The sequence below is a fragment of the Lithobates pipiens genome, unplaced genomic scaffold (genome assembly GCF_037356315.1).
Source record: "Lithobates pipiens isolate NorthernLeopardFrog02 unplaced genomic scaffold, aLitPip1_a1.2 Scaffold_30, whole genome shotgun sequence".
NCBI lineage: Eukaryota > Metazoa > Chordata > Amphibia > Anura > Ranidae > Lithobates > Lithobates pipiens.
In genome coordinates this window covers 44399618-44414614 of record NW_027507791.1, presented here as the reverse complement: position 1 = coordinate 44414614, position 14997 = coordinate 44399618, and the positions used below count along the sequence as shown (strand labels likewise).

At 41.8% G+C, this 14997-nt stretch overlaps 1 protein-coding gene across 2 annotated transcripts in view; it reads left to right on the top strand.

Moving 5' to 3' along the window:
- The first annotated feature begins 7048 nt into the window (after nucleotides 1–7048).
- Nucleotides 7049–14997, top strand: part of BNIPL (BCL2 interacting protein like) — a 42532-nt gene continuing 34583 nt past the window's right edge. The window contains exon 1 of one of the 2 annotated variants that reach the window (XM_077464112.1): nucleotides 7049–7385. In XM_077464112.1, the coding sequence (XP_077320238.1) occupies nucleotides 7330–7385 (56 nt within the window). In that variant the 5' untranslated portion in view covers nucleotides 7049–7329. Of the gene's footprint in view, nucleotides 7386–9984; nucleotides 10084–14997 lie in introns of those variants that run through there. The other variant, XM_077464113.1, reaches the window with a different exon arrangement.

Here is a 14997-nt window from a genome sequence, read left to right as displayed (position 1 = left end):
AACATTCTTCTCACTGATCACCAATGTAAGGAACATTCTTCTCACTGATCACCAATGTAAGGAACATTCTTCTCACTGATCACCAATGTAAGGAACATTCTTCTCACTGATCACCAATGTAAGGAACATTCTTCTCACTGATCACCAATGTAAGGAACATTCTTCCCACTGATCACCAATGTAAGGAACATTCTTCCCACTGATCACCAATGTAAGGAACATTCTTCTCACTGATCACCAATGTAAGGAACATTCTTCTCACTGATCACCAATGTAAGGAACATTCTTCCCACTGATCACCAATGTAAGGAACATTCTTCTCACTGATCACCAATGTAAGGAACATTCTTCTCACTGATCACCAATGTAAGGGACATTCTTCTCACTGATCACCAATGTAAGGAACATTCTTCCCACTGATCACCAATGTAAGGAACATTCTTCCCACTGATCACCAATGTAAGGAACATTCTTCCCACTGATCACCAATGTAAGGGACATTCTTCTCACTGATCACCAATGTAAGGAACATTCTTCCCACTGATCACCAATGTAAGGAACATTCTTCTCACTGATCACCAATGTAAGGGACATTCTTCTCACTGATCACCAATGTAAGGAACATTCTTCCCACTGATCACCAATGTAAGGGACATTCTTCCCACTGATCACCAATGTAAGGGACATTCTTCTCACTGATCACCAATGTAAGGAACATTCTTCCCACTGATCACCAATGTAAGGAACATTCTTCCCACTGATCACCAATGTAAGGAACATTCTTCCCACTGATCACCAATGTAAGGAACATTCTTCTCACTGATCACCAATGTAAGGAACATTCTTCTCACTGATCACCAATGTAAGGAACATTCTTCTCACTGATCACCAATGTAAGGAACATTCTTCTCACTGATCACCAATGTAAGGAACATTCTTCTCACTGATCACCAATGTAAGGAACATTCTTCTCACTGATCACCAATGTAAGGAACATTCTTCCCACTGACCACCAATGTAAGGAACATTCTTCTCACTGATCACCAATGTAAGGAACATTCTTCTCACTGATCACCAATGTAAGGAACATTCTTCCCACTGATCACCAATGTAAGGAACATTCTTCCCACTGATCACCAATGTAAGAAACATTCTTCCCACTGATCACCAATGTAAGGAACATTCTTCTCACTGATCACCAATGTAAGGAACATTCTTCTCACTGATCACCAATGTAAGGAACATTCTTCTCACTGATCACCAATGTAAGGAACATTCTTCCCACTGATCACCAATGTAAGGAACATTCTTCTCACTGATCACCAATGTAAGGAACATTCTTCCCACTGATCACCAATGTAAGGGACATTCTTCCCACTGATCACCAATGTAAGGAACATTTTTCTCACTGATCACCAATGTAAGGAACATTCTTCCCACTGATCACCAATGTAAGGAACATTCTTCCCACTGATCACCAATGTAAGGAACATTCTTCCCACTGATCACCAATGTAAGGAACATTCTTCCCACTGATCACCAATGTAAGGAACATTCTTCTCACTGATCACCAATGTAAGGAACATTCTTCCCACTGATCACCAATGTAAGGAACATTCTTCTCACTGATCACCAATGTAAGGAACATTCTTCCCACTGATCACCAATGTAAGGAACATTCTTCCCACTGATCACCAATGTAAGGAACATTCTTCCCACTGATCACCAATGTAAGGAACATTCTTCTCACTGATCACCAATGTAAGGAACATTCTTCTCACTGATCACCAATGTAAGGAACATTCTTCTCACTGATCACCAATGTAAGGAACATTCTTCCCACTGATCACCAATGTAAGGAACATTCTTCTCACTGATCACCAATGTAAAGGACATTCTTCCCACTGATCACCAATGTAAGGGACATTCTTCTCACTGATCACCAATGTAAGGAACATTCTTCTCACTGATCACCAATGTAAGGAACATTCTTCTCACTGATCACCAATGTAAAGAACATTCTTCCCACTGATCACCAATGTAAGGAACATTCTTCTCACTGATCACCAATGTAAGGAACATTCTTCCCACTGATCACCAATGTAAGGAACATTCTTCTCACTGATCACCACTGTAAGGAACATTCTTCTCACTGACCACCAATGTAAGGAACATTCTTCCCACTGATCACCAATGTAAGGAACATTCTTCCCACTGATCACCAATGTAAGGAACATTCTTCTCACTGATCACCAATGTAAGGAACATTCTTCCCACTGATCACCAATGTAAGGAACATTCTTCTCACTGATCACCAATGTAAGGAACATTCTTCCCACTGATCACCAATGTAAGGAACATTCTTCCCACTGATCACCAATGTAAGGAACATTCTTCTCACTGATCACCAATGTAAGGAACATTCTTCCCACTGATCACCAATGTAAGGAACATTCTTCTCACTGATCACCAATGTAAGGAACATTCTTCTCACTGATCACCAATGTAAGGAACATTCTTCTCACTGATCACCAATGTAAGGAACATTCTTCTCACTGATCACCAATGTAAGGAACATTCTTCCCACTGATCACCAATGTAAGGAACATTCTTCTCACTGATCACCAATGTAAGGAACATTCTTCCCACTGACCACCAATGTAAGGAACATTCTTCCCACTGACCACCAATGTAAGGAACATTCTTCTCACTGATCACCAATGTAAGGGACATTCTTCCCACTGATCACCAATGTAAGGGACATTCTTCCCACTGATCACCAATGTAAGGAACATTCTTCCCACTGATCACCAATGTAAGGGACATTCTTCCCACTGATCACCAATGTAAGGAACATTCTTCCCACTGACCACCAATGTAAGGAACATTTTTCTCACTGATCACCAATGTAAGGAACATTCTTCCCACTGACCACCAATGTAAGGAACATTCTTCCCACTGACCACCAATGTAAGGAACATTCTTCTCACTGATCACCAATGTAAGGGACATTCTTCCCACTGACCACCAATGTAACGAACATTTTTCTCACTGACCACCAATGTAAGGGACATTCTTCCCACTGACCACCAATGTAAGGGACATTCTTCCCACTGACCACCAATGTAAGGGGCATTCTTCCCACTGGACACTGACGTACAGAACATTTTTCCCATTGACCCCTAATGATTATGTTTTAGCATTGGTTCCCTTAGACTCGAAAATTATTTCAAGTGTTGCTCTGGGTAAAATAGGTTGAGAAAGGCTGCTCTACATTATGTGGTCTTTGGATTGAGAGCCACCTCACCAAAGTCATTCCACCTCAAGTAGTACAACCCCGTTGGAGTAGAACACAGAGCAACTGTGATTTAGAGCCATAGAACCTTTCTTACCTGATGTTTTTTGCTTTCTGAGTAACCTTTAGGGAGCTTGTCCCTCACTTCCTGTGACACCAGGACAGGAAGTCAGAGTAGAGGTCCTCAAATGTGGTCACAGGCAGTAATAGAACGTGCAAGAAGGTCTTCCTCACTGTATCTAAATCTGAAAGTGGTTGTAAACCCTCACATATACCCAGTGAAGTGACTGGCCTCAGGTGATACACAGAGAGGGAAAAAATCATCCTACATAAGTTGTACCTGTTTATTTGTAGTCTTCTCTTCATCCGTACAAAGTGCTGAAATTATAAGCTTGTCTGAGAGTTCTGAAAAAAATGCCCTCCTCCTCCATGCCATAGGAATTAATATTCCTGAAGCCATGGACAAGAACTGTTTTTTTCCCTCTAGACCACGCATGGTGGTCAGTGGTCTTTCCTCCAGGACCAGTATTTTTATTTATTTAATATTTTATCCCCCACTTCTTTTTTAATTTAATATCCCCCTCCCAAAAAAAAAAATATTGTGGGGTGTGTGCCAGGAGACGGAGTGGCTCTCCTGTTTAACAGGTGCAGTGTGTCCAACCACCTTGTCTCAAGTGGTGACGACCTGCAATTATCTCTAATCCTTAAATAGATCAAGACGTTTAAATGACACATAATGCCAGGATTGTGACATAACTGAACGTTTAACTCTTTAAATCCTAACTCCAGCAATTTTGGAAACAAAAAGTTTTGGGTAGAGTGCAGAAGAGTTAACATTTCGATTATCCTTTGATAACTGTCTGTGACCCCCATTCGTCACCAGTATAGGAAGGCACAGATGGCTATGAAACCATTGTCAGGAGAGCTAAGCTTTACTTTACGCTACTGTGTTCGTATGTGTCTCCAATAAAGAGTTTTAGCCACACTTCCTGTCCTGACAGGAAGTAAGGTGAATTCTCCCCAATGGCGGAGTCTCCAACTCATCGTCGTTCTCAACCTGTCCCTCCAGAAGTTGCTAGAGGCTCCTTGAGCTGTTGCCGATTTAGCTCCTTTTTGATGATGCCTGGCTTGTTACAGGGCCATTGCTACTTGGAGCTACCGGCATGACGCCAATGATCTTTTTTAGCTATCGGAAGGGGTGGCATTCTGACCTCCACTGTAAGAGAGGCATTTCTTTCTACTGACCTCCACTATAAGGAGCATACTTCCCTTAGATCACCAATGTAAGGGACATTCTTGCCACTGGCCACCAATGTAAGGAATATTTTTCCTAATAGCCACCAATGTAAGGATTATTTTTCCTACTAGCCACCAATGTAGGGAACATTCTTCCCATTGATCATCAATGTAAGGGATATTTTCCCTTATGTAAAGGACATTTTTCCCAGTGGCCACCAATGCAATTGAAATTCTTTCCATTGACCACCAATGTAAGGTGAATTCTTCCCATTGGCCACCAATTTAAGGCATATTCTTCCATTGACCACCAATGTAAGGGACATTCTTCCCATTGAACACCAATGTAAGGGACATTCTTCCCAATGAACACCAATGTAAGGGACATTCTTCCCATTGAACACCAATGTAAGGGACATTCTTCCCAATGAACACCAATGTAAGGGACAATTCTTCCCAATGAACACCAATGTAAGGGACATTCTTCCCATTTACCACTCTTGCTATTGACCACCAATGTAAGGGACATTTTTCCTACTAGCCACCAATGTAAGGAACATTCTTCCTATTGACCACCAATGTAAGGAACATTCTTCCCATTTACCACCAATGTAAGGAACATTCCTCCTATTGACCACCAATGTAAGGAACATTTTTCCTACTACCCACCAATGTAAGGGACATTCTTCCTACTAGCCACCAATGTAGGGATTCTTCCCATTGACCACCAATATAAGGGACCATCTTCCCATTAGCCACCAATGTAAGGAATATTTTTCCTACTAGCCACCAATATAAGGAATATTTTTCCTACTAGCCACCACTGTAGGGGACATTTTTCCCACTGACCACCAATGTCAGGGACAGTCTTCACACTGGCTACCAATATAAGGGACATTCCTCTCATTGACCACCAATGTAAGGGACATTCTTCCCATTGGCCACCAATGTAGGGGACATTTTTCCCACTGGCTACCATTGTAAGGGACATTCTTCCCATTGACTGCCAATATACGGGACATTCTTCCCATTGACCGCCAATCTAAGGGACATTTTTCCCATTGACCGCCAATGTAAGGGACATTCTTCTTAATACTGAACAATAATGTAAGGAGCATTCTTCGCACTGACCACCAATATAAGGAGCATTTTTCCCACTGATCACCAATGAACTGTTTTTTAGCAGGGATTGCCCAAGAGCTGAAAATTGTTTTAAGGATTCTTCTGGGCTAAAAAGAAAAACAAGGCTCTTCGAAACGAACATCTTCTATCCAAGATGGAATAAAAAATTTGGCTAAAGTTGACGAAATCCTTTGGGCTCTGCATAACCCCAGCTAGAAGGTCTTCTCCTATTTTGACATTGACTTTTTTCATTTCCCTTTCTTTTTTTTTTTAAATTTCCTTGTCTTCCAATGAAAACCCCACGTGGAGGGTTGGTGACATTATAATTTCTGACTTGGAACAAGCATGTATGGTGGGACTTAACATTTCACTGGCGGCATGCTTATTCTTTAGTGAATATCTTAATAGTAAAGCCATAAGGAAGCCTACAGAATTATAATAATTTAAGATCAAGGCCAGTCATGGCTGGTTCTCGAAAACGCAAACCTATGATAGACTGAAGGGTAATGCCAATGAAGTTGCTAGCTTTCTGTGGCGCTTAGAGGAAAAAAAAGAAAAGAAGAGCCAACACGTTTCAGGGGTTTGCACCCACCTTCATCAGGACTTGGGCTTCAGTTTGGAAGAAAACTGATGGACTTGGAGAACCTTGGAGGGCTCAGGAGAAGTAAGGTTACTGGTGTTTCTAAAGAAAGCTTCAGCGGGGGTAGGGCTGGAACCTGAGAAAACACCGGGCTACATTTTCCAAGGCTTACAGGTAATATATATCTCCAAGCTCAATTTCAGGCTAAGTCTAGAACAGTGATTCTCAACCAGGGTTCCTCCAAAGGGTTCTAGGGGTTCCTTCAGCATTGGGCAATTTCTGCCTATCGGATAAGTTCCCACCGACTCCATTGATATTTTTAGCTATCTGTAAGGAGGTAATTCTTCCCTAAGACCACAAGTGAAAGGACCGTTCTTCCCACTGACCATCACACTAATGTATTATGAGTTGTAGACATGTGCCGCCAGAGGAGGTAAGGCCAAGGACTCAAATGGCATTCCAGAGCACTATGTGAATCTGGCCTAAGCCCAGTCTGGGTGAAACGCAATGGGCGGGGACTGTGGCTGATGCCGGCATTTTCGTAGCTTGATGTGGTTAACCCTGACTGAAGTGTGGTTGAACTTGTCTATCCATACACACGATTAGGTGCCTTTGATGTGGTGCTGGTGGCATTGCAGTGCTATGATGTATAAAATATAAAAAAATACCTAAGAAAGAAAATGAAAGAAAATGCCTAAGAAAGAAAAATAAGAAAATGCTGCTCCAGGCTCCCTCCAGTGCTGCTTACCAATAAAAAGCTTAGGACTGTGGTCATGTGATTTTTTTTGTGGAAGAGGAGGGTCAAAGTTAACTTTATCCAGTTGTCTACTTAAGCAAAGATCATGTGTTCACATGCCTAGGATTTTGGTCCCATGACCGGATCAAGGAGACGACCTAAAGCAGCGATATGTCACTGAACGATACGCCTCCTGTGATTTCTTCTACTGACGGAGGAGGCAGGAATGGCGGAGATGGCTGATAGGACAACAGAACCAGTACACACATTTCAATGTGGTAGAACCAGTTTGTGAGAGGTGTGTGTTCCCTGAATAATGAGCAGAAGCCTGTACTGCTGAAATCCTCCCGTACACCTCGAATGTCAGCGATGGAGGCCTGTCTGGATGGGGGAGAAGAAGGGTCACCACATCAAAGGTAAGTCCTTCAAAGCTGGGAGAGGGGAGATTTGTGTAGAATCAATAGTCAATGAGTAGATAGCTCCAGGTCATACTAAATGTAAATGAATGAGGACTATAAGAGAGAGAGAAAGCAGCCTATCCAATCACTAGGGACCGGTGACTTCACTGAGAATGCAGCCTATCCAATCACTAGAGATCGATGACATCACTGAGAATACAGCCTATCCATTCTCTAGAGAATGGTGACATCACTGAGAATGCAGCCTATCCAATCACTAGAGACCAGTGACATCACTGAGAATACAGCCTATCCAATCACTAGAGACCGGTGACATCACTGAGAATGCAGCCTATTCAATCACTAGAGATCGATGACATCACTGAGAATACAGCCTATCCATTCACTAGAGAGTGGTGACATCACTGAGAATACAGCCTATCCATTCACTATGGACCGGTGATACCACCGAGAATACACCCTATCCATTCACTAGAGACCGGTGACATCACTGAGAATACAGCCTATCCAATCACTAGAGACCAGTGACATCACTGAGAATACAGCCTATTCAATCACTAGAGACCAGTGACATCACTGAGAATACAGCCTATTCAATCACTAGAGACCAGTGACATCACTGGGAATGCAGCCTATCCAATCACTAGAGATCGGTGACATCACTGAGAATGCAGCCTATCCCTTCACTAGAGACCGGTGACATCACTGAGAATGCAGCCTATCCAATCACTAGAGACCGGTGACATCACTGAGAATGCAGCCTATCCAATCACTAGAGATCGGTGACATCACTGAGAATGCAGCCTATCCCTTCACTAGAGACCGGTGACATCACTGAGAATACAGCCTATCCAATCACTAGAGACCAGTGACATCACTGAGAATACAGCCTATCCAATCACTAGAGATCGGTGACATCACTGAGAATGCAGCCTATCCAATCACTAGAGATCGGTGACATCACTGAGAATGAAGCCTATCCAATCACTAGAGACCGGTGACATCACTGAGAATGCAGCCTATCCAATCACTAGAGACTGGTGACATCACCGAGAATGCAGCCTATGCAATCACTAGAGACCGGTGACATCACTGAGAATGCAGCCTATCCAATCACTAGAGACCAGTGACATCACTGAGAATGCAGCCTATCCAATCACTAGAGATCGGTGACATCACTGAGAATGCAGCCTATCCCTTCACTAGAGATCGGTGACATCACTGAGAATACAGCCTATCTAATCACTAGAGATCGGTGACATCACTGAGAATACAGCCTATCTAATCACTAGAGATCGGTGACATCACTGAGAATGCAGCCTATCCCTTCACTAGAGACCGGTGACATCACTGAGAATGCAGCCTATCCCTTCACTAGAGACCGGTGACATCACTGAGAATACAGCCTATCCATTCACTAGAGACCAATGACATCACTGAGAATGCAGCCTATCCCTTCACTAGAGACCGGTGACATCACTGAGAATACAGCCTATCCAATCACTAGAGACCGTTGACATCACTGAGAATGCAGCCTATCCAATCACTAGAGATTGATGACATCACTGAGAATGCAGCCTATCCAATCACTAGAGACCGATGACATCACTGAGAATGCAGCCTATCCAATCATTAGAGACCAGCAATATACCTTAGAATGTAGACAATCCATAGCTCGGTGCTGCAGATTTTCTGTGGCCTCTTTGCAGACATTTCTTGCCTATGATGCATTTCAGTGGTGTCCGGTTTCCTGATGGTGACAACAGTGGACCAGGCCTGCATAACCCGCTGAAACCGTAGCTTTCGAGATTAAAAGTACAACTGCACACTTGTAGCGGCTCCTCTCCTGGACTGAAATGCCTTTCTCTGATTTCACTGCACACTGTGAGCTTCTACCAGCCCAGCATCATCTGGGCCTTTCCTCCCGAGCCATACTGCCCCATGGCCCCGCCCCTTCCCATCATTGGTTGTCAGTCTTTCCAACTTACGGAAAGCTCAGCATCACATGTGGGCGGTCTGCATGCAAATACAGCTTAGGAACGCCCACTCCTCCAGAATGACCCCCACCCATCAAGGCATGTTTTACATAACTCCTCCCACTGCTTACATCAGACCTGAGGGCTCTGGAGAGGAGCTGGTGATTTTTTTCAGGAAGGTCTGTACAGCCCCCTCCCAACACCTGCTGGCCCCTCCCACCAGCCGCGATCTGCCTGCATTGCATAGAGAAGCACAGAGACCCAGTGATTATTTCACTACATCTAAAATAAGCTATGTTATGAAAACTGAATTTTATTTTAATAGATAAAAGAAGGAAGCAGTAAAGGAAAAATATATGCAGATAATATTACGTTCAAAGGGTGATTAGAAACAGTTATAATACATACAGAGAACAGCAAAAGCCCCTCAATCTGCATCCCGGATAGAAAGGTGCAAAGTTGTCCCTTGGGGTTCTGATGATACACATTCCCCGCCGGTGAATGTATACACACAGGGCTGAGCGCTCAGTCTATGTTTGTATAATGTCAGCACACAGCCCATTGTGCAGGTAGCAGGAGATGGGAGTTATTTGGGAGTGCCCAATTCTCAGTGCCCTGCCCTGCCTCCCAGGTGATGTCAGCCATCGCAACACACAGCTCCTCATTATAGACTGGTGGGCCTACTTACCTCCCTGATTACAAGGCCAAGTCCCTGCAAAGTAAGTATTACATTATATATACAGCTCTGCTTACATCACAGACACACAGACCTTCCGGGGGAAACTTTGTGGTTCCCGAATCCCGATAATGAATGATGATCAGCTCAATAGATCTCTTTTATTGGGAGGTTGTAATATAGTATAAAGAAAAATCTATAAAATACACAAAATATCATTTAGTAAATACTTTAGGGAATGTTTGTAGTGTGCGGTGGGTCTGCAAACCCTTATCATAATTATTAGTTTTATATAAATTAGTTTTATATATTTTTTTATTTTTATTTATATATATATATTATAAATATATATTAAATATAAATAAAAAGAAAGTAAGTGTTTCACACACCCACCACTCCAATTTCGGTGCTGTCAGCTGGAACCCATCAATAGTTCCAATAGACAAAAAGATACAAAATAGCTACAGCACTCTTTGTGTTTTATTAATCTTTTATTAGTAGCAATATTGTTACACATGAAGGATTAATAAACAAGAGCGCTATACTCTTCATTGTGTATGTAAAAAATATATGCGATGAGATAATATATATATATATATATATGTATGTATGTATATATATATATATATATATATATATATATATATATATATATATATATATATATATATATGTATATATAATGTGTGTGTGTGTGTATATGTGTGTATATATATATATATATATATATATATATATATATATATATATATATATATATATATATATATATATATACAAAAAAAATAATGTCTCAATCATTTTTATTATATGTAAAAAAATAGAACATTTTAAATATAATTTATTTTTACTTATTAAAAATTATATATATTCTCCTCAATCATTATATGTAAAAAAAAAAGAAAAGAAAATATTTTAAATATTTTTATTTATTAAATTTTTATGTACACTATGTAGTGTACTCACTTTTGTTGCCAGCGGTTTAGACATTAATGGCTGTGTGTTGAGTTATTTTGAGGGGACGGCAAATTTACACCGTTATACAAGCTGTACATTCACTACTTTACATTGTAGACAAGTGTCATTTCTTCAGTGTTGTCACATGAAAAGATAGAAGAAAAGATTTACACAAATGTGAGGGGTGTACTTACTTTTGTGAGATAATATGTAAAAAAAAAGAACATATTTTAAATATTTTTTTATTTATTATATATATTAGTATTTTTTTAATAAATAAAAATAAATCTTTAAAAAAAGTGCTATTTTTGTTTACATACAATAAATGATTGAGATATTTTATTTTATATTTATATAACATTTCTTAATAAATAACAAATCTTTAAAAACGATTTTCTATTTTTTTCATATTTATAAATATAATGATTGAGATAAAAAAAAAAAAATATATAAAAAGAAAAAATATATATATATATATATATATATATATATATATATATATATATATATATATATATATATATATATATAATATTGTTTCGCAGCTGAATTTTTATTTTTATTTATTTTTTAGTGCTTTTATGTTGTTGTTTTTTTAGGACTTAGTCAAAAACTGGTGTCTTTTTATTAACTTTGATTTTTGTTTTTTGTTTTATTAAGGTGGGGGGGCAGAATCTGGGTGCCCCCTTATTAGGCCAGGGTTGTGGGGAAGAGGCCATTGTCCCCATTAATATGGGGGGCAAGGTGCTTTGTGGGGGATGCCTTATTATTATTATTATTTTATTATTATTATCATTATTAATAATAATAATATATGTGTATGTATGTAATATATATATATATATTTTATCTCATTATATTTATATCTAAAAAAATAGAAAATCTTTTTTAAAGATTTGTTATTTATTAAGAAATGTTAAATAAATATAAAATAAAATATCTCAATCATTTATTGTATGTAAACAAAAATAGCACTTTTTTTAAAGATTTTTTTTTATTTATTAAAAAAAACTAATATATATAATAAATAAAAAAATATTTAAAATATGTTCTTTTTTTACATATTATCTCACAAAAGTAAGTACACCCCTCACATTTGTGTAAATCTTTTCATGTGACAACACTGAAGAAATTACACTTGTCTACAATGTAAAGTAGTGAGTGTACAGCTTGTATAACAGTGTAAATTTGCCTTCCCCTCAAAATAACTCAACACATAGCCATTAATGTCTAAACCGCTGGCAACAAAAGTGAGTACACCCCTAAGAGAAAATGTCCAAATTGGGCCCAAAGTGTCAATATTTTGTGAGACCACCATTATTTTCCAGCACTGCCTTAACCCTCTTGGGCATGGAGGTCACCAGAGCTTCACAGGTTGCCACTGGAGTCCTCTTCCCCTCCTCCATGATGACATCACAGAGCTGGTGGATGTTAGAGACCTTGCGCTCCTCCACCTTCCGTTTGAGGATGTCCCACAGATGATCAGTAGGGTTTAGGTCTGGAGACATGCTTGACCAGTCCATCACCTTTACCCTCAGCTTCTTTAGCAAGGCAGTGGTCATCTTGGAGGTGTGTTTGGGGTGGTTATCATGTTGGAATCCTGCCCTGCGGCCCAGTCTCTGAAGGGAGGAGATCATGCTCTGCTTCAGTATGTCACAGTACATGTTGGCATTCATGGTTCCCTCAATGATCTGTAGCTCCCCAGTGCCGGCAGTACTCATGCAGCCCCAGACCATGACACTCCCACCACCATGCTTGACTGTAGTCAAGACCCCCCCCCCCCCTCCACACACACACACACACGTGGCTCTGGCAGCACTGAATCCCCCCATGTGTGGCTCTAGCAGAGGGGACTTGCCACAGCAGCTCCTCCAGCGTGTCTCCTCCGCTCCTCTTCCTAAGTGCCAGGCATCCAATTGGGTGGCCTGGCGCTTTGGCCAATCAGGAAACGGGTCTGCCGCCCTGCCTTCTGATTGGCGGGGAGGAAGGTTAGTGTGAAAATAGCGAAAAATGAATTTGCTATCGTCACACAATTGGGTGGGATCAGGGCGCACTCTCTGCGCCCCCGAGCCCACCCTATTTTGAAGCCTATTAGAGCCTCTGGCTCTAATCAGGTGTTTCAAAAAGTACCACCCCCTGCCATAGGAGTCCATGCGTCCGGCATCCTGAAAGGGGCCGGGCGCACGGATAGGGGGGGCGGCGCTCGTGCGTCCGCCATGCATGGGTCGCCACTGTGTAGGACTGTCAATTTACACAGCACTTTACATATATATAGTATATTGTACATTCACATCTGTCCTTGTCCTCAAGCTTACAATCTACGGTCCCTCTCTCACATGAATACATACCAGGATGTAATCTTCCAGCATGTCTTTGCACATCTGCATTTTTCATGCATTCTAAGACCCTGTTCACACTTCTGCAACACAAGAATGTGTACAACGCCTCCTAGTGCTTAAAAATGTTATGTTTTAGCAGGTTCATTCCAAACGCACCAGCCAACGCACATGCGCTAAATCCCACCACGACTTATGGTAACTTATTGTCATGCTTTGTAGTGTATTGCATTAAAAAAAAAAATGGTGCCCGGCTGCCCGCACTTCTGTTGCGCATAGGGCAGCCAAATTTAACGAATGTGTGACTAGGGCCACTGATAAGGCAGTACAGCCAACCCTTCTGTATTGGGCCCGGGCACCATCCATTCAAAAGGGGGCCTGGGAACCTACTGAGCAGGATGGCCAACTGTACTTATTGCAGCCACTGTTCCTCTTCTCCCTCCCCCTGCAGCGCTGCCAGCTTCTCATCCTCATTCTCCCTTTGGGTGCACTGCAGGGGGATTGGTCCTAGTACATGTGTACCTTCCATCTGATGCCCGGACACAGGGGGAAACTGGGAAAGGGGCAAAGGGGGAAAGGGGCAGCACTTCTGGCCTCCCTCCTCTCCCACCAGCAGTTACTACGGGCAAAAATTGGGGTTGTTTCAGGATGGAGAGTAGCGGAAGGGGCCGGTAAATATGTAATTTACTGGCCCCTTCCTTTCCTGAATGGACACAGTGAGCGATCAGTACCAATCACTCCTGTGTGCATTCATGTATCACTGAAGCATAGTAAACTGTGTGAATGAGCAGAAAGCCTCATTAATCTTTGCTGCTGAGACTGCAAAGAAAGGGACTAATAAATCAATGTCCTTGGTCATTTTCGGCCAGGAAGGTGGGTGGGGGGGGCCCTGTCAGGTAGGCTGCGTGGAGCCCCGTAATTTTGTTTTAGAAATGTGGCACACAAAAATGAACAAAAACACAGGCAGAGGTGGTTGTACCTGCATGCGTGTGAACCAGTGGCGGCTGGTGCTCAATTTTCTTGGGGGGGGCAGCCCGCGGCCCCCACCAGCCAGCCAAACAAACATTGATTGATCGCCGCTCCTCCCCTCCCCCGGCGCTCTATCGCCGCATTGCTTGCCCGTCGCCCACCATGCCTTCCGGCCAGCCCCCGCACTTACCCCATCCAGGTCACGGCTTCCCCCCTGCGTCTCGTAGTAGACTTTTCCTCCCGGGCCAATCAGGATTTAGGACTCCTGGCCAATCTGGTTTTAGAACCTGCTTCCTGATTGGCCAGGAGGAGAAACGGGAAGAGGTTGGCGAATATTTAATTTGCTATTGTCCCACATGGGCTCAGAGTACTTGTGGGACGATAGTGAATTAATATTCGCTAACGTCTTCCTGTATCCTGAATGCCATTGCTGAGCCGATCATCTACTAGGACCCCCAGGTCCTTTTCCATCCTGGATTCCCCCAGAGGTTCTCTCCCCAGTCTATAGATTGCATTCAGATTTTTGCCACCCAAATGCATTATTTTACATTTTTCTACGTTGAACCTCATTTGCCATGTAGTTGCCTCCCCCCCATTCATTTGTCCAGATCTTCTTGCAAGGTTTCCACATCCTGCGGAGAAGTTATTGCCCTGCTTAGCTTAGTATCATCCGCAAATACAGAGATTGAGCTGTT